This window comes from Bison bison, unplaced genomic scaffold, assembly GCF_000754665.1.
Source record: "Bison bison bison isolate TAMUID 2011002044 unplaced genomic scaffold, Bison_UMD1.0 scf7180017864495, whole genome shotgun sequence".
In the NCBI taxonomy this organism is placed as follows: domain Eukaryota; kingdom Metazoa; phylum Chordata; class Mammalia; order Artiodactyla; family Bovidae; genus Bison; species Bison bison.
Window position 1 is genome coordinate 10,966,609 of NW_011495054.1, and position 25,163 is coordinate 10,991,771.

General features: G+C 42.0%; 1 protein-coding gene across 1 annotated transcript in view; it reads right to left on the reverse strand.

The window, feature by feature from the left end:
- TTC28 (tetratricopeptide repeat domain 28) overlaps nucleotides 1-25,163 on the reverse strand; it is a 582,431-nt gene that overhangs the window by 133,668 nt on the left and 423,600 nt on the right. The window contains exon 8 of the mRNA XM_010828858.1: nucleotides 20,775-21,282. Coding sequence (XP_010827160.1) covers nucleotides 20,775-21,282 — 508 coding nt within the window. The remainder of the gene's footprint in view (nucleotides 1-20,774; nucleotides 21,283-25,163) is intronic.

Below are 25,163 nucleotides of genomic sequence, written 5' to 3' on the forward strand. Positions count from 1 at the left end.
GAACCATGGAGGGAGGGAGATATGCGCTTCTTCCTGATACTCGTAAGCACAACGCTGCTGCACCATTTGGTGTTTTTATAATTGCCTCAATTCTCTTCTTTTGTCAGAATTCATTCTCAGTAACAGCTTGAGCAGTGTAGCAATCGTGGTCTGAAATGACTTGTAAACCACAGACACAAATATTTGGGCCAAGAATGTGGAATCCATTGCTGTCACATTCCATTATTTCTGGTGGAGCAATTCACTAACATTTTGGAATCTAGATCATAAATTATGCAGAGCCTCAGCAAAAGAGCTGAGGACACAAACTGCTGTAATAAAATTCCTGTTACTGGAGCCATAAAAACAGAACAAAAGAAAGGCAAAGAAGGGAAATCAGGATTGGACTTTTCTGACATTCCTTGTCCGCCATTGTTAATGGTTTTACAAAATCGAAATGTAACATGCGGGAAACCATCAGACAAGCCAAAAATGATATGATGGGCATACTGTCGTTTATAAACACCATGACCACCATGAGACTCCCCAGAATAAAGTGAGCTTTGCAGAGAAAGCTTGAATATTGACATAAATTAAAGTGCTTAAACACACAACAGAGCCATCTGTACATTTTTCATGATTCTCAAGAGGTGTGAAATGTCCTTCAATCACAGCACCCAGGCAGTGGTCGACTTTTCTTTGGAGATATATTACAAAATGTCAGAGGGAAAGAGCTCTCTGAATTACCATGTTACTTCTCCTTTCTGTGGAAACTGAGTTAATGGCAGAGCCAGAACTAAAACCCTGTCTCTTCACTCCCAAGCCACTAGGTTTCATCTTGCAGAATGGTGCCTTAGGCAGGGAGGTGTTCAAAAATTATTTCATGGACAGATGGATGAAAGAATGGGTGAATAGATGGGTAAATGGATAAATTAATGAAATAAAAAACTGTCTCTGTGGGTCAATGTTCATAATGAGAAAAAGCCAAAAAGAACATAGCACTGAAATACTTTAGAAATAAAGAACTGGAAAGTCAGCTGGATCATGCTTAGCAACCATTCCCAATGTGATTCTAAGGATTCTTTCTTCTCAAATATAACTTGAGAGCACTGGCATAGGTATGTATGTGTACATAGGTATGTATATGTGCATATACCCCAAAAGGAGTAATGAGCATGAGAGCAAACACAGGCAAGCATGTTTCTTAGGCAGGACTGCTCTTCCTTGGCAGCATTTGGTGCGACTCGTTCCTCAAGGTGCACTGTGGATGAGGGAGAACAGAGGAAGGGAAGGGGAAGCCCCAGCGCAGAGGCAGCCGGAAAGAAGCCCTGCTTCTGCAATTATTACAAACATACTCAGAAGAAAACAAAACGCTGTTCAAGATCACATAGAAGGTCTAAAATGTGAAAACAGGAAAAAGGGGCTCAGCACAAGTTTAAAGCCATATAAGGGAAGAAAGTTATTTTTTCACCAGGATAGGAGGAAACTTTTCTTCTCGCAAATCCCAGAGCACAACAGAAACTAGCTCCAATCATCTGTCTAGGTGAGGAATCTTCAAGTCTTCTACAGAGAAGAACTGCTTTAAATGTCCCCAGAGCCTTGACATCACTCCGAGGAGGAGGGAAAGGAGTAGGGAAGAAAGAAGGGAAACACAGCCAGTGGCGCCAGCAGGGCCCCGAGGAGCAGGCACCCTCAGCACAACGCCAGCCACGATCTGAGCCTGCGCTGTGTACCAGGTACACTGCGCAGCGCTCCACACACATCGGCTCATTGAATCCTCACAGGCGCTCTACCCCTGGCCCCACCCTGCAGGCTCTACTCTTAACTCCTTGTTTCAGATGAAGAAATTGAAGTCTGAAGAGGTTATATAACTTTCCCAAAGCCACACAGTTCATAAATGGCAGAGCTATGATTCAAACCCAGTCTGGTCTGACACCAAGGCTCAGGTTTTTCTGTCTCCTGGCTACCAGTCTCCCTCCCCACTGAGAATCCCAGAAAGCCATGGCTTTACCAGGCTTAATAGATGGTTTGGAAATCTACCAGGTATACCTTCAAGTTCTTTCAAGACTATGAGCTGAGAGTGCTGGTCAGAGTTTCGAAAATCTGGGTTTACCATTACAAAACAACTGGCAGTTGTCTTTCTTTGGTAAAAACCTTCTGGAAAGCCAAAAATTGCTGTGCTATGGTCATTCCTTACCCAAGTCTGCATTTTAACATCCAGCTAATTGAGATGAGTGGAGACATCTGTAAGCTGATTTTTAAGAGAGACAAATCTCTTTGGAGCATACTAACAGTGGTACCATTTACTGAGTGCTTGCTATGTGCTAAGCACTACTCATTAATTCATGCAGCATCAAAGATTAACAAGCTAGCACTAAGCCCTGGGAATACAAATGCATCAGAGGGCGGCCCACAGCCTGCAGGAAGCCAACACACAGAGCAGTCCCTGCGTGTCGGGCACAGGGCATCACGAGGGTGCCACAGAGCACCCGTGTGGCTCCTGGAAGCCACCTTACAAGTGTGGTCGCCTCACAACACCTCAGGATGGAACTGGAGGGTCAGAAAGTTTAAGTCATCTGAAAGGGCACAGCTTTGAGGTGGGCTGAGCTCAGGTTCGCCTCACTTCAGAGCCATGCTCTGCCGACCTCTGGCTGTGGCCTCACAAGAAAATACGCTCCTTATAGCTCCTGCCACAGGATGACCTTTTTCTTACACGGTAACACTAGACAAAAAACCCCACACTAACTACTAGGGTCTCAGTCGAGTCACATGATGGGACTCCTATTTAGTACCTGTGAATGTGTGCTCAGTCACTCAGTTGTATTCAACTCTTTGTGACTCCATGGACTGTAGCCTGCCAAGCTCCTCTGTCCATGGGATTCTCCAGGAAAGAATACTGGAGTGGGTTGCCATTTCCTTCTCCAGGGGGATCTTCCCAATTCAGGGATTGAACTCGTGTCTCTTGCATTGCAGGCAGATTCTTTACCACTGAGCCACCTGAGCTAACACTCATCAAAGCATTTTCACATTCACATTTTGAGCCTAGAAACCATCTTGTAAAGAACAAAGATATTATATGGTGCTTTTTTCTTTTTGCATGTGAGAAAATTAAAGCTCAGGAAGGGAAAGCAACTTGCCAAACAAAGTTGAGGCCCAGAGCTCAGTTTGGGGCCCTCTCAGTTCAGCCAATCTCTGAGCCACAGAACATGAGCTTATCAGGCTGGTTTGTGTGTTTCCTTTCTTGGTGTTCAAAACTGGATGACTTAACTCCAAAAATGAGTAAACAGTGCAGCAGAGTTAGAATCTGGGGCCAGCTCTCCTCAGTCAATGTTCTGGTTTAGATGAGACTCCTAGAAACAGTATACTGATGGTTACCAGTGTCTGAAGAGTGGGGTGCATGGGGAGATGTTGGTCCAAGGGTACAAGCTTTAAGTTATAAGATGAATAAGTTCGGGGGATCTAATGTACAGCTTGATGACTAAAGTTAACAATACTATATTGTATACTTGAAACTCACTAGGAGAGTAGGGCTTTAATGACCTCACAACAACAACAAAATGGTAATTATGTGTGGTGGAGGGTATGTTAACTAACCTTACTGTGGTGAAGTATTTTGCAATGTACATATGTATCAAATAATGACACAATCCACCTTAAACCTATACAATGTTAAATATCAGTTAGATCTCCAAAAAGTTGGGGGGAAAAAAAGAGATGAAGAGATCAAAGAACAACATGGATTGCTGGCCCCTGATAACCACCTTCAACTTATAGTAGATCAGAATATTCTGAAGGGTAAGAAATACTATGTATTTCAGTAGCATTTTCATCTTTCTTTTAGCATCTTCCCACACATGATATAAAGTTACGATGATGACAATGATGAAAACAATTTTGAATATTATGTGTTAGGCATTGTTCCAAAGGCTTTACACATATTAACTCATTCAGTCCTCATAGCCATCTTGGGAGATGCCCATTTCACAGATGAAGAAACTGAGGCAGAGGACAACTAAACATCTTGTCCAAGGTCACAAAGTCATTAAGTGGCATAGCTGGGATCCCATGCCAGGACATCTGATTTCAGCAGTCAGGTTCTTTACATGTATGCCAGACATAGGGTGACTCGATACCCTATATCCTAGACTGGCTCGGTGATAAATTCTATAGTCACCCTAGCTTTACAACACTGTAAAAGCCATCATATTGGCAGAGAAGGGGAGCCACTTGTGAGTGGGGCTTCTTAGTGATTAAAATGGAGAGAAATCAGCATATGAGCTGAGTGGCTTCTACATCACCAGGAGAAAGAAAAAGAACAGTCCCAAAGGATTCCTATGCAGAGTGCCACAGCCCTGGAGGTCAGAATGGGAGCAGGGGATAAAGATCACAAAAGTGTTCACTGAAAGATTCAGCATATAGGTGCTTCTTATTCCCTTTGTCACACACAAAGTAGCATGAGTTCCTCACTGATGACAAAGAGAATGTCTTTCTCCATCAGGCATTTAAGAAGTACCAGGAGTTGTCAAGGCAGACATGCCAGCTCGCCGGATGGTGCCACGAACTGAAGAACACCATCTGTTTTGTTAAGGTTGACAGTCTGAAATTTCTGGTTAAACTCCAGATCTCCCCTTGTTGTGCAGGGCTTGACAACTTTGAGTCCATTACCTTCTGCTTACTGAGTACGGAGCATATTATCCCTCCCTTCAGAGCACTCCAACAGCTGGGCCATGGTATAAGCTGTCTCTGTCTTACTCGGTATTAAATAATGGATTTGATGGGACCTTCCTTTGGAATCAGGGAAACTCAGAGAACTGCTGTTGTTTCAAATAAGTGGCCAATTCTCACATTCTGGCTCAGGAACACAAATCTGTTACTTTTTTTTGCCACTGGGGCCGTTCTGATGAGGGCTTGCTTTACAAGCACATTGGACAGATAACAACAAAGCATTTACTTCACTTTTTAATTGCTCTTGGAAATATTCTAAATGGCACCAATGCAATTTTTACTTGAAAATGAAAGTGTTCGCTTCCCAGAGTAACTTAACTCTTCAAAGGAGGGCAGAAAGGACTACTTTTTTAAATCCCTTGAAAACTGAGAGCCTGTATTCAGGAGCTAACAAAGCTGTTTGAAAGTCAAATGGGGACAGGCTGAGTCAGCAATACCAACTAAAAGTTGCATTTCGGCTTTAATCCAATTCAACAAATGCATTTTCTGCTGTGTCAGAGAGAGCCTTAAGAAGAATTTCTGGAACGACATGCTGAAAATGGTTCTCGATGAAAGCTACTTTTTGAAGGCACTGTGAAATTACCAATTATGCTGAAGAGAGTCTTAAACACTTGAGCCTCTTGTGGATTTCATGCTGGGAAACAGAAGTGAGTTCAGGTTGTGGTCTATGAGTAGCCACATGCATGCCTGGTGTCAGTCTGAAGGTGTACCTGTGTGTGCCTGGCATGAAGTGGGGATAAGTGAATGAGAATGAAAAAAAGCTGTGGTTTTTAAAAAAATGCTCATTTCCAGTTTTTTTCCAGTTAAAATGTCAACTGGTCCTAGCTACTTAAAAATGCAAGAGCTCTCCCTTTCCGTAAATAATTGTAGCCACTCTCTTTATAGAGGCAGGCCACATGACACTGTATTATAAAGATCATGGACTTTAGATCCAGAGAGCTCCGGGCTCAAATCTCACACACTTGCTGTGGGACCTTTAACAAATTAATCTCTCTGTTCTTCAGTTTTTTTTACTTCTAAATGAGAATAATAAGCACTATCTTTCTGAATTTTAAAATGAAACAATGAACCTGCAGAGAAAGCTACCCAAAAAAAAGTGTTAGCAACACTGGAGGCATTCCAAAAGTGAAATGACTTATTGTTATCATGACTTTTAAGCCACTTCACAGGTGTGCTGAAAAGATCACAAAGGCCTTTCATATATTCTCTATGGAACCTGTTATTTGAATACCTAAAAAGTGAAACTAGTATTAGTTTCCTAAGACTAGATGATAAGTGCAGAGGAGAATAAACTGTAAAGTTATACACTTAAAAGTAGAGAGAGTGTGATATCTTAGTGATTTTCTTGTTCAGAAGTAATAAATATTAGGGCTCTTCAAACCTGCACAGAAGGCCTTATTTTAACCATGCTTTGTATACTACTTGGATAAAAATCCAGAAAGGTTAATCTATTAGTTTGCCTGCTTCTCAGACTGTCTCAGTTATCATACGGCAAAAGACTATGTAAAAGAAAGAAATATCTGCTCAATTCAGTATTCCTACTGACCATAGCGAGGAAAATTAAAATGGTATCATAAAACCTAATCACCACCTGCTGGTTTAACTATTTCTCAAGCTGATTATAGTTTTGGTTCATTTAAAAGCCCTTAGGATCAAGTTCCAGCTTCCATATACATTGTCTTTCCAAGGAAAAAATAAAAGAATTTCTGTTTTTTCAAGTAGTAGAGAGTTTCAGAGATCATTTACACCAATGGGAATTTGAAAATCCAGTATAAAATGTACAGAAACTGCCATCGCTCCCAGGACTAGTCCACCTGTGCTATGGGATCAGAAGCAGCGGGAATTATACCTTGACTTAAAGCAGCAAGGCACGATGGATGAACACAGTCGCTATGAAAGAGGTCAGTAAGCACTTGACCCCCAGACTTCAGTAATTAGTTCCTGGAATTTCCCACAGTGCTTGGCTCTTATCATCCGTATCTATTCAAGATACATATTTGGTGTGGCCACTTACTAGCTAATAGGGAATAAGACCACAAAAAAAACCTAAGAAACCTATCCTGTCCATTCTTGGCATTTATGATTTAGTTGGTAAATAATTATGCTTAACAAGTGCCATATACAAAATGTTAGATCACAGATGAACACTAAATTTCCTGGAAGAGTCTGAGAGGCTTAAGGTAATATGACATTTGACTGAAGTCTGAATGAATAAGCAAGACTTCAAAGCCTTGACAGAAGGAGAAGGACTACTCAGGGCAGAAGAAATGGCGTGAGGAAAACCGTAAAGGAAAGACCGAGTGCAGAGGTTCGGAGGAGTGAGTGAGGGGTAGGGTGACAGAAAACAGCATTAGAAACACCAACTGGGGCCAGTTCCTTAGGGAAGAGTTTTCTGGCACCCCCTACCTCAATTAAAATTGCACCCCATATAATAATTTCTGAAGTCACTCAGTACCCCTCCTTTAAGCACTTAAAATGCTTGTTTTATCTACCACACAGCCACTGGCAACAGTTTCTGGCACATAGTAGGTGCTCAAGAAATACTTTCTGAATGTTTAGGGTTATTGAAAAATATATATGCTAGGTGTATATATGAAAAAGTCTCAGTGTTTGCCTTCCTATCTAGGAAAAAAACAGTTCTTCCCACTGTCTCTCTCTCCCCAAGTCTCCTGTACACTTGCACAGAACATTTCATTCCAACACTGCTGGTCATCAAGCTTGGTGTTAGGGGATGTCCCCAGGTAACAAGTGAGTCTTAGACACCAGCTGGGTGTCCTAGGATTCAACTCAATTCTGACCCTGTTTACCAGGAGCTGGCGTCAGATCCCACAGGTAGGGGCTCAATCTCACAAGACCACCCCCACTCCCACTTCAGATACCAGTCTCAACCTCTGTGCTTCTGACCAACAGGCTATACACAAGAGGTTCCTACAACCTCCTCCTCAGGGTTGACTATTGGCTAGAGAAGCTCACAGAACTCAGGGAAACACAAACACCAGTTTATTAAAGGGCAAGATAAAGGATACAGCTGAACAGACAGATGAAGAGAAACACAGGCCCAACCTTAGGAGGATCCTGAGCGCAGGAGCTTCTCCAGAGGAGTCTCCGTGGAGTTGGGGTGCATCACCCTTCTGGTGTGGGTGTGTTCCCCAACATGAAAGCTCTTTGAACCCCCTATATCAGATTCAGTTCAGTTCAGTTGCTCAGTCATGTCCGACTCTTTGCGACCCCATGAATCACACGCAGCGCACTAGGCCTCCCTGTCTATCACCAACTCCCGAGTTTACTCAAACTCATGTCCATCGAGTCGGTGATGCCATCCAGCCATCTCATCTTCTGTTGTCCCTTTCTCCTCCTGCCCCCAATCCCTCCCAGCATCAGGGTCTTTTCCAATGAGTCAACTCTTCGCATGAGGTGGCCAAAGTACTGGAGTTTCAGCTTTAGCATCAGTCCTTCCAATGAACACTCAGGACTGATCTCCTTTAGGATGGACAGGTTGGACCTCCTTGCAGTCCAAGGGACTCTCAAGAGTCTTCTCCAACACCACAGTTCAAAACCATCAATTCTTCGGTGCTCAGCTTTCTTCACAGTCCAACTCTCACATCCATACATGACCACAGGAAAAACCATAGCCTTGACTAGACGAACCTTTGTTGGCAAAGTAATATCTCTGCTTTTTAATATGCTATCCAGGTTGGTCATAACTTTCCTTCCAAGGAGTAAGCATCTTTTAATTTCATGGCTGCAGTCACCATCTGCAGTGATTTTGGAGCCCAAAAAAATAAAGCTTGACACTGTTTCCACTGTTTCCCCACCTATTTGCCATGAAGTGATGGGACCAGATGCCATGATCTTCGTTTTCTGAATGTTTAGCTTTAAGCCAACTTTTTCACTCTCCTCTTTCACTTTCATCAAGAGGCTATTTTATAGTTCCTCTTCACTTTCTGCCATAAGGGTGGTGTCATCTGCATATCTGAGGTTACTGATATTTCTCCCGGCAATCTTGATTCCAGCTTGTGCTTCTTCCAGCCCAGCGTTTCTCATGATGTATATCAGATTACTATTAGGATTTTATAGGCTTTCTCATATAGGCGTGATCAATTATTATTAAAAACTCCATTTCTAGTTCCTCTCCTAGCTTTGGAGGATGGGGAGGTCAAGGCTGCACATTTCAAGCTTCTAATCATGGGCTGGTCCTTCTGCTCCAATCCAAGAGCCCACCCAGAGTCAACTCATGAAGTCACAGACTTAAGACAGAGGCCTATTTGGGGCAGATGGAGCTGTCTAGGGAGCAGGAATAAACAGATGTCTCAGATGGAAGTGAGGTCTGGGTGTGGGGATTTGGTGTATGGTGGTGAAGGCCATGGTCATGGATTAGGATCAAGAAAGGCATAACATTCCAATTCTACTCTGCCCACAGACAGCAATGTGGTTTTAAAAGTAAACCTTTAATTAAAGTATAATATATAGTCAGAAAGGTATGAAATTTTAAGCATACATTTGAACAAATTTTCAAAAGTGAGCACAGCCATGTAACTACCACCCCAGATCAAGAAGTAGAACAGTACCAGTATCTCTGCAATGCATAAACCATCAAAGGCAATACTGCCAATATCGTATTGGCGACTTAGAGACCTGGAATCTTCACCTGTAACAGGAACTCACCATGAAGAAGAACCACAGACGTCATCTGAATGTCTAGCTAAGAGACCCAGTTCAAATGTTCAACTTTTTCCACTGTTATTTTGATTTTCTCAAAAAATTAATCAAAAAGTAAATTCCTCCAGACTGACCTCAAAACAGATGGATTCCTTAAGGAATGAACATGAGACTAAAACAGAGCCAAATGTTTCTACAAGAAATACCCTGCAAAGCCCACTACAGTCATGTGGCACAGGTCCAACAGGCAGTGTCCAGCACAGATGGCAGGACCTGGGGTCACATCTGCACCCACCATTGCTGGCAAAGCAAATGGCTACACAGGAGCTGCTACAGATGGAAAGACTCAGGGACGGGCAGGTGTGCCAGCGCCAGGTGTAGGTGGCAGGAGCCAGCGACTAAACCTCATTGTGAGGCTCCCCTGCTCACAGCATAGTGCCAGGTAGCACTGCTCACACAGAACAGCCATGCAAGAAGGGCTGAAGGCTCAGTGAATGCCAAAGTGGCAATACCCCCAGAAGGCAGTGCCCACCTAAGTCTGGGAAAACGAAATTGTGTTCAGAAATCAATGTTCTCCAAAGTAATCACTCAAATGTTCCCTTCTGAAGTCCTAACAGAAGTGTTATCAATGCTCAGGACTAGGCTGACTAGTGGGAAATGCCCCCATGGGGGCTTTTGACACATAAACCTATTCAGCCTCACATGTTCATAATCATTTGTGTAAAGAAGAAAAAACCTCCAAGCACTAATTAGAAAGATGGAGCTGTTGTATTTTCCTCCTGATCACCTTATCTTCTTTATTCAGTTCTTGAAGACTCAGCTATTAAAAGAAATTAAGTAATTCATCAAGACCATTTCAATTACCTGCTGCTGATAACATCAGATTACAATTAGCATCTACAAATGAACCAAGTGCCAACTGCCAAGCTGAAACATAAGCTAATTTACTGCTAGGCTCTGCCTGCTGGAGACAGACCCTGGGACCTGGCAGCGAGCACCCACTTCATTATTCCAACCACAGTTCTGCAGCCTCGGCTGCAACCCTCCAAAGTGCAGCGCTGACCAAGATTTACTGCCCTGTCCGTCGCCGCTCACATGTTTACAGACGTGCTATATCTGTAAGCAAATCACAGCTCCCTTTAAATGGCAATGTCTAGACAAGCAGGGTGACAAATCTTGACCTAAAGGAGAGAATAAATATTATTAATATTTATTAGGTACTGATAGGTGTGGGGCGCAGCACAGGATGTGTGTGTCACCACCGTAATGAGGGCCTGAATCATTTTCTGTGAGTCCTCCGGTGCTTGATCAGAAAAACCTCCTGCTCTGGTTGACGCTCTCTATTTTTCATTTCTCCTTTCAAACAGGGAAAGCACTTTCTTGTTACTTTTTTTTAGATGTCTAGAAAAATCTGTTTCAGGTTGTGGGACACATTTTTCCCCTTTTCATGACCTGAATAGGAACTGTTTTGAAAGGAAAGCAGAGGTGTGTGGTTTGGATTCCTACAGCATGGATCTTAACTAGACTTTGACAATCTGTGTAGTCTCGTCTATGAGTCTCAAGTAAGAACTAACAGTTCAATTAAGTGCATGGGGTTCAGAAGAGGCTGTGAGCTGTCGCAGATGACAGCAGGTAAACCTGGGTTTGGAGCTTGCCTCTGCTGCTTATAAACCGTACGATCCTGGGCCAGTACCTCTACTTCTATGCCTACCACAAGGCTCTGTAGTGAAGATGACATGAAATAACACACACAAAGTATCTAGTTCAGTGCGAGTAATCAACAGAAAATAGACCCTCCAGGGAAAGAGGAGAGAGGCCTGCTCCCCCATTGATGGTGCCTGTCCTTCCCGGGGAGCACAGGCTGGGACCGCCGCTCACAGTGGCCGAGGCTCCTCCTGTGTGCTTCTTCTCTCATCTTCCTCTGGATGGAGGGTGGGTGTGGCTTTTCGCCCTAGGCTAAGTAACCTCAGCATGGCTCCCTCTGGAATCCACCCACCATTCCAACGGGAATGCTCCCTCATGGAAGGATCAGAGGACCGGAATCAGAGACTGGAAGTCTAGACTCAACTCTGCCTCTTACTCCACAACCTTTGGTGAATTACAGACATTCGTTAATCTCTGGAACCTCATCAGTGAAAAGGAATAATAACAATTTACCTCATAGTATACCTCATAAATACCAATCTACTTCATAAAACACAAATGTTATGGAATTACATTGCTGTAGCAAGAACTTCTTTGTGAGGTCTTATGGACCCTTCAGTATCTTAGTATCTTAAGTGGCTATTTTGAAAGCAGTCTCATAAATCATACTGTGGATGTTCAAAGATAAATACCCAATGAGTGTAAATTAATTACTATCTACAATTACTAACATTTTACTTGTAAAGTTAGACCTCTCTCTGCCTAAAGAAAACCCAACATATAAAAATTGCAATGTGAAAAATAGGTAAAAGAGAGTGACTGCCATATGACAGAATTTTTTTCTCTTACAAAAGAAACATATTACAAGAATTTTCAAGATATTGTGTTTTACATGTGTTCACAGTAATTACTTAATTCATAAAATGTAATCAGGAATACGATATAATTAAGGTACAATGTGTGTTTGTTATGTATACAACATGTAATACTGCTCCATCTTCCTATGGGAATTTAGAATTTTTTGATTCACATTGTCAGAGTCTGTAAACATAATTTTTATAAAAGTTATTCAGATGATATTTCTTAAATCCTAGAATTAGAGCAGCTGTGAGTCCTGCTTTTGGTGACCATTATCTTGCTGTACTGTGTGTATACCCACCAGGATAGTTACCAAACTTTTACCAAAACACATGACTCCCACGTTGGTTTGAAAACATGGGGAAAAGAAGCTACATCATTTTATGAGATCTTACTAAATCTTTTATGCTACAGGTCTCTTGAAACCAAATAGATAAAGAAATGTTTAAATCTATCTGGGCTGTGATTTTCTCATATGTAAAATTAATTAATACTCTTGACCTCATAGGTTTGTGGAGATGATTAAATATGAAAATGAATATAAATATGTGACACAGAGCAGATCTCAATATAAGCTTGGTAAATGAAAAACCATAAGCTCTATGAGGACAGGAACTATGCCAGCTTTATTCATAAAAGATAGCACAGTGCCTGTCACATAACTAATGTTCGAGAAATATTTGTTGTGCAAAAGAATAAATAATTAAGTGAGCAAATGAATTAATGAACATGAGTCCCACACTGCTATATTTAAAATAGATAACCAACAAGGTCCTACTGTATAGCACAAGGAACTCTGCTCAACATTTTATAATAACCTAAATGGGAAAAGAATTTGAAAAAGAATAGATGCATGTACTCATATAACTGAATCACTGCTGTACACCTGACACTAAGACATTGTTAATCAACTACATCCCAATATAAAATAAAATAATTCCAGTATAACATAAAACAACTCCCATTTCCCTTTCTTTCCCAAATAAGCTACTTTCCAGATATCAGACATCTTTTTGACTCAAAAGGCACAGATATTTTAAATTTTTTAATTATTTTCCATAGATAATTAGGTATTTCACCCTAGGCCCTGTTGTCATTTCTCATGTCTGACCCAATACTAGAAACAGAACCAGCTCTGACACTGTTGTGCATGGGAAGTAGTTTCTGAAATATGTTCACTTCTGTATGTGTTTCAGGGGCATTGTGGCAAGCAAAGTGGTCACCTTCATCCAGAAAGAGAAAGGAAGAAAAAGAAAAAAGGAAGGACGGGAGGGAGGAGCCATCTTTCTAATGCGCCCCCTTCTCACTTCTCTAACTGCAGCTTATCTCAAAGAAAAACAAGAAGCACTGCTGCCTGCCTCCCCCATGAGTGAGAAGATCTGGGACGATCAGAGAAAGAGGACTTGAACTGAGTCCTGACTCAAGTGACATACTTTGCAGCCTAGCAGATTTGACTCCAAACTACCAAAATAAGAACCATAAAGAAGGTTACCAAAAAACCAGACGCTACAGAAATAAGATCACGCAACTACTGTTGTTTTGAGCATAAAAAAGACAAGATGAACATTTTTTCAGGCAAAATTTACATTAGCGTTATTTTCACAATTAAGACATACTTAGAAAACACCTAAGCGATTCTTTGTTGTTCATAAGAAACCTAAAGAGTCTAAATCACTTCTATTTGCTTTATTTTAAATCAACTACAAGGTGGATGGTAAATATTGGTACACGCTGACCACCAAAGGGCAAAGATTTCTCATCATCTCCATCTTCTCTTTTTCTCCATCTCCGTAAGTTCTATTGGCTTCTCCCTCAGACATGCACAGAAAGCCTCTAAGGTCAAAAAACCTTCTTAGTGACTCAAATCTCATTCTCCTTGGCTTCTCTGATACAAGTGATATGCCTTCCACATGCTGAGGTTCTCCTCTCCCTGAACTCTACCTGGATCACCTCCACCCTCTGTGATCCTGACTCAGGCTCCCTGACTGGCTTTCCTCTCTTACCTTATAGGTGTCATTAGGATGATGCCATCTTAATACTTGTTTCTAGTTCTATTTGTTCATGTTACATCCAGAGAAACACATACTGGGCATGTCCAAAACAAACATACCACGTTTGATAAGGAACAGGTTTTGGCAAGTTCCGCCTCTCAGCTTTCCTGTTTCTTTCCAAAGGCACCATTATTCTTCCAATCCCACCAAGGCACAACATCTTGGCATGAGCTTTGACTCATCCAGTCTAATCATATAAACACTTACTGAGTTCTCATTATGTCTAAACAGTTATACTCAGAGATACAGGGACCATGGAGTTGAATGCTATTCGTTCACACATCCATCGCGTTTTAATCCAGTGGAGGTAATTATACAAGTATACAAATAACCATATTTTATGATTAAATAGACATAGAATAAGAGAAATTTTTAAAGTAGACTCAGGACTCAGACAAGGTAAATAACTTTTCTTGTTATCAAGAGAGGGCTTCAAGAAACGAATGGTGTCTGGGATACTACTAAAAAGATAAGCAAACCTTAGACAAGCAAAATAGAGACACAGAAGTTCTTCTAACTGGAAGAAATAGCTTGAGAAAATACATTAAAGCAAGAAAGGACAGCCAGCGGGGCTTGATTAGAGAAGAAGGAAAAGCAGTTTTAGGTAAAGAATATGGACAGAGGAGCAGCAGAATTTAAAAATGGAAACCATGATAGGCCCCATTTTGAGGTACAGTTTAGGAAGGTTGGTCTACTCTTGACATGTGGGATGGAGGACACATGGAGGGAGGGGATGGTAGTGAGGAAAACCCAACTAGTTGGTTATTGCAACAGACTGGGCAACCAGGAAAGGAGCAAGAAAAATAAAACACTTCAATGAGAATATTTATTTGACAACTGCTAGATTGAGTGTCCGGAAAAGGCAATGGCACCCCACTCCAGTACTCTTGCCTGGAAAATCCCATGGACGGAGGAGCCTGTTAGGCTGCAATCCATGGGGTCGCTAAGAGTCGGACATGACTTCACTTTCCCTTTTCACTTTCATGCATTGGGGAAGGAAATGGCAACCTACTCCAGTGTTCTTGCCTGGAGAATCCCAGGGATGGGGGAGCCTGGTGGGCTGCCGTCTATGGGGTCGCACAGAGTCGCACACGACTGAAGTGACTTAGCATAGCATAGATTGAGTGTCAACTGAAAAAAAGGGGGTGGGGTGGGGTAAGAAATCAAAGATGACTTTAGATTTCTAAGTCAGGATGGTATGACCAAGCTGAATGACAAACCCCTCCCTCCCTAATGTCTGCATTCTAATCCCAGGAAACTGTGGATGTTACTTTACATGACAAAGGGGATTTTGGAGGTATGATTAAGTTGTGGATCTTGAAAAGAATATTCTGGATTACTAAGTGGGCTTGATGTAAACACAATAGCCTTTTTTAAAGAGGGATACAAGAGGAGTTGGGTGGGAAGAGAAGGTAATATGATGACTCAGAGGCAGAGACTGGAGTGGCACACCCTGGAACTGGAGGAAGAGGCCACCAGCCAACAAACACAGGCAGCCACCAGAAGCTGATTCTTCCCTAGAGCCAAGAAACCAGGCTCACTAACGCTGACCTCAGCCTGGTGAAATTAATTTCAGTCTCCTAATCTCCAGCACTGTAAGAGAAACCATTTGTGTTGTCTGAAACCACTAAGCTTGTGGCAATATGTTACAATAGCAATAGAAAATTAATAGAGATGACTAGAAGAATGGGGCTGTGATCAACAGAATAAAAAAGCTAGGAGAAGCAGCTAATTTAGGAAAAAGATATTTCCCATTTGGACTCAGAAACTTAGTCAGATCAGCATGAAAATCAGAAGAAGCATCCACTAGGCAGCTGAAGATGTGAAAACAATCTCAGGCAGCAGGTCAGACCTGGTGAAAACAAGTTTAGAAACAATGTGTGCTGAAGCAGCAGCTGAAGGTGTGGTGGTGTAAATTATAAAGAACAAGATACAAAGAAGGGGAAAGAATCAGGAACAAAATACAAGAACTCCCACATTTAACACATGGCAACACAATGGAAAAGGGCCATTAAAAATAAAGTAGGGAATCGGAATAATGACACAGAGGGAAGCCCAAGAGGGAACGTGGGCTAAAAAAAGCAGGTGGCTGAAAAGGATATACATCATGATCCAAGTTTTTAAAAAAGGACCAACCTGTGCACACGTGTGTATATTTACATATGTGACTGTACCACTGTGTGTTTGCGTGCAGAATAAGAAGGTTTGGAACGAGTCTCACCAAGTTGCCAACAGCAATTAGCTCTGAAGAGTGTGGCGGAAGAAAGAATGTAAGGGCTGCACCTCTTGTTTCTACTTTATACCCTTTCATAGTGTAAGAATTTTTAACAAAAGTAAGTACCACTTTTGTAACTTTTCTTTTTTTTTTCCCCCTCTTAAAGAAAAGCCAATGAAGATGGTACAGAAAGAGCAGCCAAGAAGAAATCAGGACAGTGGTGCTTCCCAGAAACTGAAGGAGGAGAGAATTTTACCAAAGAGTAAAGCCTACCAAATGTTGTGTACTGATTAGGGAAATTTAGAGGTGAGATCAAGAGATCTTTCAACTGAGCCAGCAGGAAACCACCGTTGATCTTTTTCAGGGTACAAAAGGTACATATCAAATTGTAGTGGGTTAGGAGTCTGGTAGGCTACAGTCCATGGAGTCGCAAGAGTCGGACATGACTTTAGGGACTAAACCACCACCAAACATGAGTCCATCATAAAGGAAATCAACCCTGAATATTCACTGGAAGGACTGATGTTGAAGCTGAAGCTCCAATACTTTGGCCACCTGACGGGAAGAGCCAACTCATAGGAAAAGACCCTGACGCTGGGAAAAATTGAGGGCAGGAGAAGGGGATGACAGAGGATAAGATGGTTAGATGGCATCACTGACTCAATGGATTTAAGTTTCAGCAAACTCTGGGAGATAGTGAAGGAATGGAAGCCTAGTGTGCTGCAGTCCATGGGGTCGCAAAGAGTTGGACATGACTGAGCGACTGAACAATAGCAAAACAGATAGGAAGAGTTCCACTTCCAGTAACGGAGGAGCAGCTCCTATCAGACACACCCACCTACAGATAACAGTTAGAGTCTGACAGGGGGCAGGAGGGTTGGTGTGGAAGGGGCAGGGGGCTCGTACAGAGAGGGAAGGGGAAGGAACTTACCTAAAAACATTGGTGTGCAACCAAAAGCAATGAGAAATTGTTAGCAAGGTTGGAGTTGACTCTTTGCAGAAGGGAATGGCATTAGGTCAATTTCCCATTTTTGAATTGCCAGAGGGCATTTTGTGGTGGCAGGGACCAGAGGGCAAACCCCACCAGAGCTATGTGGTGAGACTAAAACTCAAGTATATATACACCATCTTTCTGGTTTGAAAACACAAAGGCAAAATCCCAGAGAGAGTCACAGTGGGGAGCCTTGAATTCTGAGTATAAATTCTACACAAATCTCTGTTTAACTCATGAAATACGCATGTGTGTGTGTGTGTGTTAGTCACTCAGTCATGTCCGACTCTTTGTGACCTGTATGGATTGGGGCCCACCAGACTTCTCTGTCCATGGAATTCTCCAGGCAAGAATACTAGAGTGTTGCCATTCCCTTCACAGGGGATCTTCCCAGCCCAGGGATCAAACCCAGGTCTCCTGTCTTGTAGGTAGATTCTTTACTGTCTGAGCACCTGGGACCTAAGCAGCTCCATGAAAGCTGAAAGACTGAACAGAGATTTCAGCTGCCTGAAATCACAGGGAAGACAGAATCTGGAGTTTGAATTAAGTTAACTGGTAAAACAACAACAAAAGTCAATACTGCTAAGAAAACTATATCAGAATCCAGAGTCTTTCTAAAATATCACTGACAATGTTGGATATAATTCCGTATCTAAAAGTACATTAAAATGTGACTAAAAACTCGAAACAAAAGGCAATCAATGCACAACTCTGTGACTACACTACAAACCACTGAATCACACACCTTAAAGGGATAAATAGTATGCTATGTGAATTATACCTCGGTCAAGCTATTAAAAAGTAATGACAACAACAGGCAATCAAAAGGGTGTAACTCTGAGATGATCCACATGGAACTAGAAGCAAGATTTTATAAGCTTTTGTAATAACTAGAGCTGCCTACGAGAAGGAAAATATACATGTAATGAATAAACACATAAATCTTAGGAAAACTGAAATATTAATTAAATGAACCAAATGGAAATTCTAGAGCTAAAATTATTATATCTAAATTTTAATATGCACTTACACAGTAAATAATTAACCTTGCCCAGAGAGGTCCAGCCTTTACCCTTGGCTCTCAGAGGCACTCTATAACCCTTAGACTGCCCAGTCTAAGAGTCTTTGTTTACCTGAGGGCACTGGCCATGCCAGACAGTGGATGCTAACAATATATAACCATCAACTACCTTGACCAAAACAGCCCCTGCAGAGACACCCACTGCAATACTACAAAGTATGTTCTCTGACTACAATGGAATTAAACCAGAATTTGATAACAATAAAGTAGGAAAATCCCAAATGTTTTAAATGGTACTTCTAAACAACACAGGGTTTAAAGGGAAATCATAAAATATTTTGGAAAATAATTTAAACCCAATGAAAGCAAAAACATATCAAAAATTATTGGATGCAGCTAAATCAGTGATTAGAGGAAATTTTATATTTTTTAATGCTTGTATTAGAAATAAGAAAGGTCTAAAATCAATAACCTAAATTACAACCTTGAGAGGCTAGAAAGAGGACCCAAAGAAAGTGGCAGAAAGAAAATACTAAAAATGAAATAAAAAAAATGAAATTAAAAAATAAGACAAGCGATAGAAAAAAAATTAACAACAACAAAAGTTGGTTCTTTAAAAAGATCAAGAAAATGGATAAATCTCTAGTTAGAATAATCTAGAAAAGGGTGAGGGGGCTGTTGTACAGGTATAGAATACAAACTACCAATAACAGAAATGAAACAGGGCATATCCTACCAGCATTAAAAGGAAAATACAGAAGTATTACAAACAACTTTATGCCAATAATCCAACAATTTATATGAACAAAGTCTTTGGAAAATACAACTAATCAAAATGATAGATTTCTGACACAAGATGAACTGTCCAACAGGCACAGCCTTCTCCACTCCAGGTTCCAAGCCCTCCAGCCTCTCCTACATGCCACTGCCCAACTTGTCTTCTTGAAACATCTAGTCAGTGTTCTCCCTCCTACATTTCAAAATCTTCAGGAGTTCCTGTTCGCTAGCAGTTCCTTGCCTACTTTTCATAATAATCTTATAATCTTCTACCATCCTCTAGCACATTCCTGAAGGCTAATCATGCCACTGTCCCTCAGACAGGCCAACCTATCGTATCAAGTTCTTTGTATCACATTCCCCTTGCCATCAAGGCCATCCCATTTCTGGCCAAATCTCAGCTATTCTTCAAGGTTCCCCTGGGTGCCATGCCCTCCAAGAAGCCTTCCAGACTACTCCCACTCCTCAGGGACTCCCTTCCGGGAATCTCATGGCAACATCATTAACTCTGCTCTGTAGGGAGTCCATCGTTGCCCTGTGGGTTAGTCTTATTTTACCAACTAAATTACAAGTTCTTTGAGGCCAAGCATTTTTTTTTCAAACTTCTCTATCACTTGAGGCAATTATTCCAGGATTCAACACACAGTAATGATTCAATAAATACCTGAAATCTGTTGAATGAATATATAATACCAAGAACTTATTTCTACAGTTTTTATCAGACTCTCCAGGTTCTCATTCTGATCTCATCTTCAGTGTCATCTTCAGGGATTTGTCAGACTTATTCTAACAACCATATTAATGAAACATATGATTACAGTAAGCGGAGGCAGAGGGGAAGAAGAAGTAGTGCTAAAATTATATGCAGAGAAGTAGGGTTTTGTAGGTCACATAAGCAAAGGGGACTGAGTTCTATACTGCACTGCCACTACCTGCTAAGCGTGCGCTAGTGCCAACAAGCTCACTGTCTCCTTGTCCTCTCCCACCCTGACTTCCTGCGGCACAAACACAGGCTCCAGGCTCAAGGACGACTTCAGCTTATACCTCTGAACACATCTGTTCTCTTGGTTCATTATGTACCCACATCTGCTTGGGTACAGAGAAAAGCTACCAATATCTTCTAAGAAGTAGCCAGACACTAATACTTATCACCTCTTACCATTCCTTATAAATTCATCCAAATATATAAAGGGCTTAAAACTGTAACCAAGTATTGGAGTGGCTAAAAAATTCATTCATCTTATTCATTCATTCATAACATCTTATGGAAAAACCCAAACAAACCTTGTGCCCAACCCAGTGTGTGTATCAAAACACACTGCAAATTTCTTAAATTTTTCAAAAAAAAATAATAATAATTATACATTTATACTAATACTGTATCACTTGTGAATATACACACATTGAGAGGAAAAAATACATTTCCTTCGTGTTAAAGTCACCAAGTAAAGAAATCTCTCTAAACAAAAATCCTCTCAAATTCCTTTCCACTGATGACTTCCTAGCAGCTTCCCTTTCATTTAAACCAAACGTAGCTTTATATCTGCATTTCATTCCCCTTCTCTCTAATTAGATAAATCTGCTCGCTCTTCTCTCTAGAAAGATTAAAAGGTTGGGGTGTTTTGTTTTTCCAGTATTTCAGCATTCTAACGCTCACAGCGCTGGGATGACAGAAAGGATCCTTTGATTTAGAGCAGGCAGGCTCCAAGGAAATATATCTGAAGGAAAAATATAACACAAGCAAGGAGGACTACTGAAAATAAACACACAGATTCCTGTCAAAGATAGTGGGTCACTCCAGCAACTTCCAGTCCACGGCCCTGACCCTGGTCCCGCAAGGAAGCCTGTACTTACCCAGATTGGAAGATGCTCGCCCCTCTGCAGCCCGGTCCTTGAGATCCTCAGCAATGCCCAGCTGCTGCTCGTGGTACTGTTTGGCCCTCTCCAAATCCTGCATGCACCTGGCAGCGTGGCCCAGGCCAGCGTAGGCCCGCATCTCAATGGCCTTCTCCATCAGCTCCTGCGCCAGCTCCAGCACGTAATTGTGGTAAGACATGGCCTTGTCAAAGTTCCTCCTGTAGTGATAGGCACTGCCCAGATTGCTGTAGGCCCGGGCTTCTTCTCGCTTGTTCCCCAGGTCCTTGGCTATCTTCAGATGCTGCTCGTGGCACTGCACAGCATTCTCAAAGTCACCCATGGCAATATACACAGCTCCCATGTTGCCGAGTTCTCGGGCTTCAGAAAGCTCATCTTTGGATTGCTTGGCGAGAAGAACACACTGTTTGTGACTGGCCAGTGCATTGGGGTAATCTCCAATGGCTGTGTACACGTGGCCCAGACTGCTCAGGGCTGATGAAGCTGCCTGGAGAGAAAGGATAACGCAGAGAAAAGAAAGCACATCAGAAAATGGCTTTGGTTTGTTTCAGCAGATAAAATGTTTGAGAGTTTGCCTGTAACCATCCAATATAATTTCCAATGGTGTCTCGATCAGAGGTCTACAGACGTATGCAGAACTGAAAAACAGTGCTTCCACTCAGCAAGTTCCTAATAAAAGACAATGGCAATTTAATCAGTAACTTCCAATACCGAATCTCACAGAAACAGGTTGTGTGTCATATAACCTTCATCTTAAAGACTTGACATTTTTAATATTGTGATATTATATCTCTGTTAATAGCTATTAACCTCTGCAGTTACAAGGAAATGTTGAAGAAAATCAAAATTAATTATTACATGTAATATAACACAGGACATTCATAGGAGAACTCCATGCACGGCTCTTTGCACTCCTGGGCATTTCTCAATTCTTGTCTTCTCCCAAAGCAAATGGATACACTAACAGCAAGGGAGATATCAGGAATGATGACTGATAATTCTGTGACCCAGGACCCACTGGAGGGTCCTGTTCTCTTATCTTGCCCTCTCAGTGTGACTTCATCAGTGCTGGCTGTGGTGGAGGGCTTAGATGAGATGAGAACCAGAGGAAAATGACAGTTACAACTGCATCTGTGAATGGGGTGGTCCCCACGGGGCCTCCCCACCGCTTTTGCTGTTTATGCTCTGCTGTTGTTGTCTCTAGCCTCTTCTGGCCTCAGCCTCTTTGCAGAAAGATGCTATCTTTCTGGTCGCCTCACACTGCTTGCCACTCAAGCAGTTCTTGTCTGAAGAAAAGAACATGACCTCTTTTTTGTCTTAAAGGTTTTAATGAAAATGCCCCTTTATTGGTATAGTGAACCAAAGGGAAACAAATATAACTAAGGAGATGTTACATGTGTTCATGGGTTCGAGAATCTTACTAAGTGCAGACAGTCTTAGAGTCTCACCTCTAGTTTCTAACTCCTTTGCAGAGACATAAAAGGCAGTTACACTGCACATTTCCTGCCCTTCTTTTCATTCAGCAGCTTGCCTGTCTTCCTCTCCCTTCTCACCAAACCTACAGCTGGAGCCACGCAGCCCCCTTTCTTTGGGATGCTCCCTCCCTCTACCACGAACATGTGATCCTGGCAGAACAAATGATAAAACAAACTGTCACAAATGGGCAAGCAATCTTCACAAGGGCCCCCAGGCTAGGGAAGGCCATCCCACCTGGATGAGGGCACTGCTTTATCAGATGTGTTCCACGTCTGTGTGCTTCAGAACACCTTTACTAATATTTTATAGCTGTGAGTGATTTGCTACCTTATTTCTTTGCCTCTGAAATAGAGACTTGAGACTGACCATCTTCATGATGCTTGCAAATTGTGTATTTGCCAAAGGTTCCATACAGCTTTAAGCTGCTTTTATCATTTCACAGATGGTCCCACAAAAAGACTGAGGGAAACAGAGAGGAAATAAACACTTAGAAATGTACTTTTTTGTATTTTTTTCTAAGTGGTGGAGAGCAGAAACAATTCCATGAACATCACAATCCTGCAGCAACATGATTCTGGCAGAAGCAGCAATGATGTCACCCAAGAGCATGCCACTTGGACGTGAACTGGCCTCTGGTTCCTACTTTGGGAACCTCTTTGGGATCAGAGGTTAAGACTTCATGTCAGCACATTGCACATGGGCCTTTCTACTGCTCACAACTCCCCACCCCACACCCGATGAGCTTCTATCCTCCTTGCCGCAGGCCCAGGGGCTCAGTCTCTCTCTTTCCCTTCTGTAACTGGCCCTCCCCTCCTTACTCGCAGGGGTCCTTCTGTGCCCAAGTGGAGCTAGAGAGAACACAGTTCACAAACCCTCCCATCTGCAAATCTCTGCTGCCCTCAAAGTAAAACACATGGCTCCCTCACTCTGGGGCTAGTATAGCTTGGAATCAGACGTACGTGGTTCAAAACTGTGCTGCTGTTTCCGAGTTCTGGGACCTTTAGAAACTTCACTTTTCTGAGCCTTGGTTTTCCAGACAGATGTTTCTAGGACCCAGCAGTAAGCCAGGAACTGAGTGTTTTCCAACTTAGCCATGAGCCTCTGTCAAATGTGTAAACCATAAATAATTCACTAGATAATTCCAAACAGTAGGTCTGGTTGGAGGCAATGAGCCCTTGAACACTGCAGGGAATAGATTTATAAGGCCTGGGGCAGGCACAGCACCCCGGGCGTCACTGTTCTTAGAAATTCTGGTTTATGGCAACTCCAAATGACAGCCCAGGGATCTTCTGCTTCTGGTTCTTCATTTCTGTAAATGCCAGAGAGACATAGGAGCTCATTTGCTCAAGCTCTCCTGAACATAAGGAAAGGGAGTCCTGGGGCATTTCCCTTCTGGGGTGTGAGGGAAAGAGGGAAGAATAACTGCATTAGTTCTTCCCTGGAACCTGCCAGTCGCAGGCAGCACCATCAGGCTGGGACTCCTCATGCGGGTGTCCTGGAAACCGGCAGCTCCAGACAGGACAATATAGTTTCTGAAGCACACATCACAGCCTCCAAAATGAGAAAGGCTGCTTGACGTAGTACAGGGATGGAACAGGATTTAGAGTCAGAGGCCCTGTCTGTGTCACCCTGGTAAGTCATTCAACCCCTTCACCTGTGTTTTCTTTATATGTAAACTGTTCTGATAATGACAGCACGTGTACTTCCCAGGGTTAGGATGGGATCAGATGAAGCAGTACGTGCGAGTGTCCTGAGTAAACTGTGAAGTTCTCTGTAAACGCCATCACTAAGGTGTGGATGGATGTTTTATGACTGCAAGCTGGCAGGGCTGAGCTCTGCTACCAGAGCAGAAGCTAGTAACAGCACTGAAAACATCAGTCATTGTGACCCAACATCTGTATTCCTATCAATTGCCACTGGAAATGAAGGCCAGTGTTTTACAGCCGCTGGGCAAATACATGTGATGATATTTATCAGCTAAGTGAATTACAAATTAATCACTTGTCTTTGTTCCTATTCCTTCAGAACAAGCTTAGATCTGAAACAATAGTTTCAGGCTGTTAAGGAGAATATGAAGACCCGCTATCTAGGGGACTCACAAGCCCCACCTCAAACAGATGCTATACTTGCTACTAAGGTTCACACTGCCTTTGTATATTAATCTCATTGAGATTTCTGTGCTAGAATAGCAGCAGCTGCTTCCCACAGCGGAAACATTTTGGAACATCTGTATTTGAATATCAAAATGCACACAAATAGTTATGCTAACAAACTATCTGGTTGGAATAAGACAACACTTTTCTCTTTTTACAAAAGATAAATTACCCATGGTCTTGCCAAAGCATGATTTCCAGCTGCAGACTTCACACACAGGAGTCATTACCCCTTGCTCTGTAACCTGAGTATTTGCAGAAGAACTGTACCTGATGAGTCCTTTCATGGGACATGAAGCTAGAGAAGGAAACTGGCTCATATTTTTTCAAATCACCTTTAAGGACTTTCAGTTTGGGACATAAAATAGACAAAATCTAAGACTACACAGGTTGCAAAAAACTGGACACAACTTAGCGACTAAAGAACAACAAAACTACCCCAACTATAACCACATTGATGATACTATTAAATATTATTTTGAAGAATTAAACATGCTTTCCTTCACAGCTAGAATGTTTTTCCCCTTATTGTATATATTTTCATAAGGGTTTTATTTTGTGGGATGATTAAACACACAGATAGAGAATATTTGACATAATTGCTGATTAACTGCATATAGTTTTAAGAACAGGGGAAATACTCCCACAACTAGTACCAGAAATACACTTTTTCATCTTTACTGTCCCAGTCCACACACATCTTGTATCCCCTGCCAGTTCAGTGCCCATGAACCTAAGG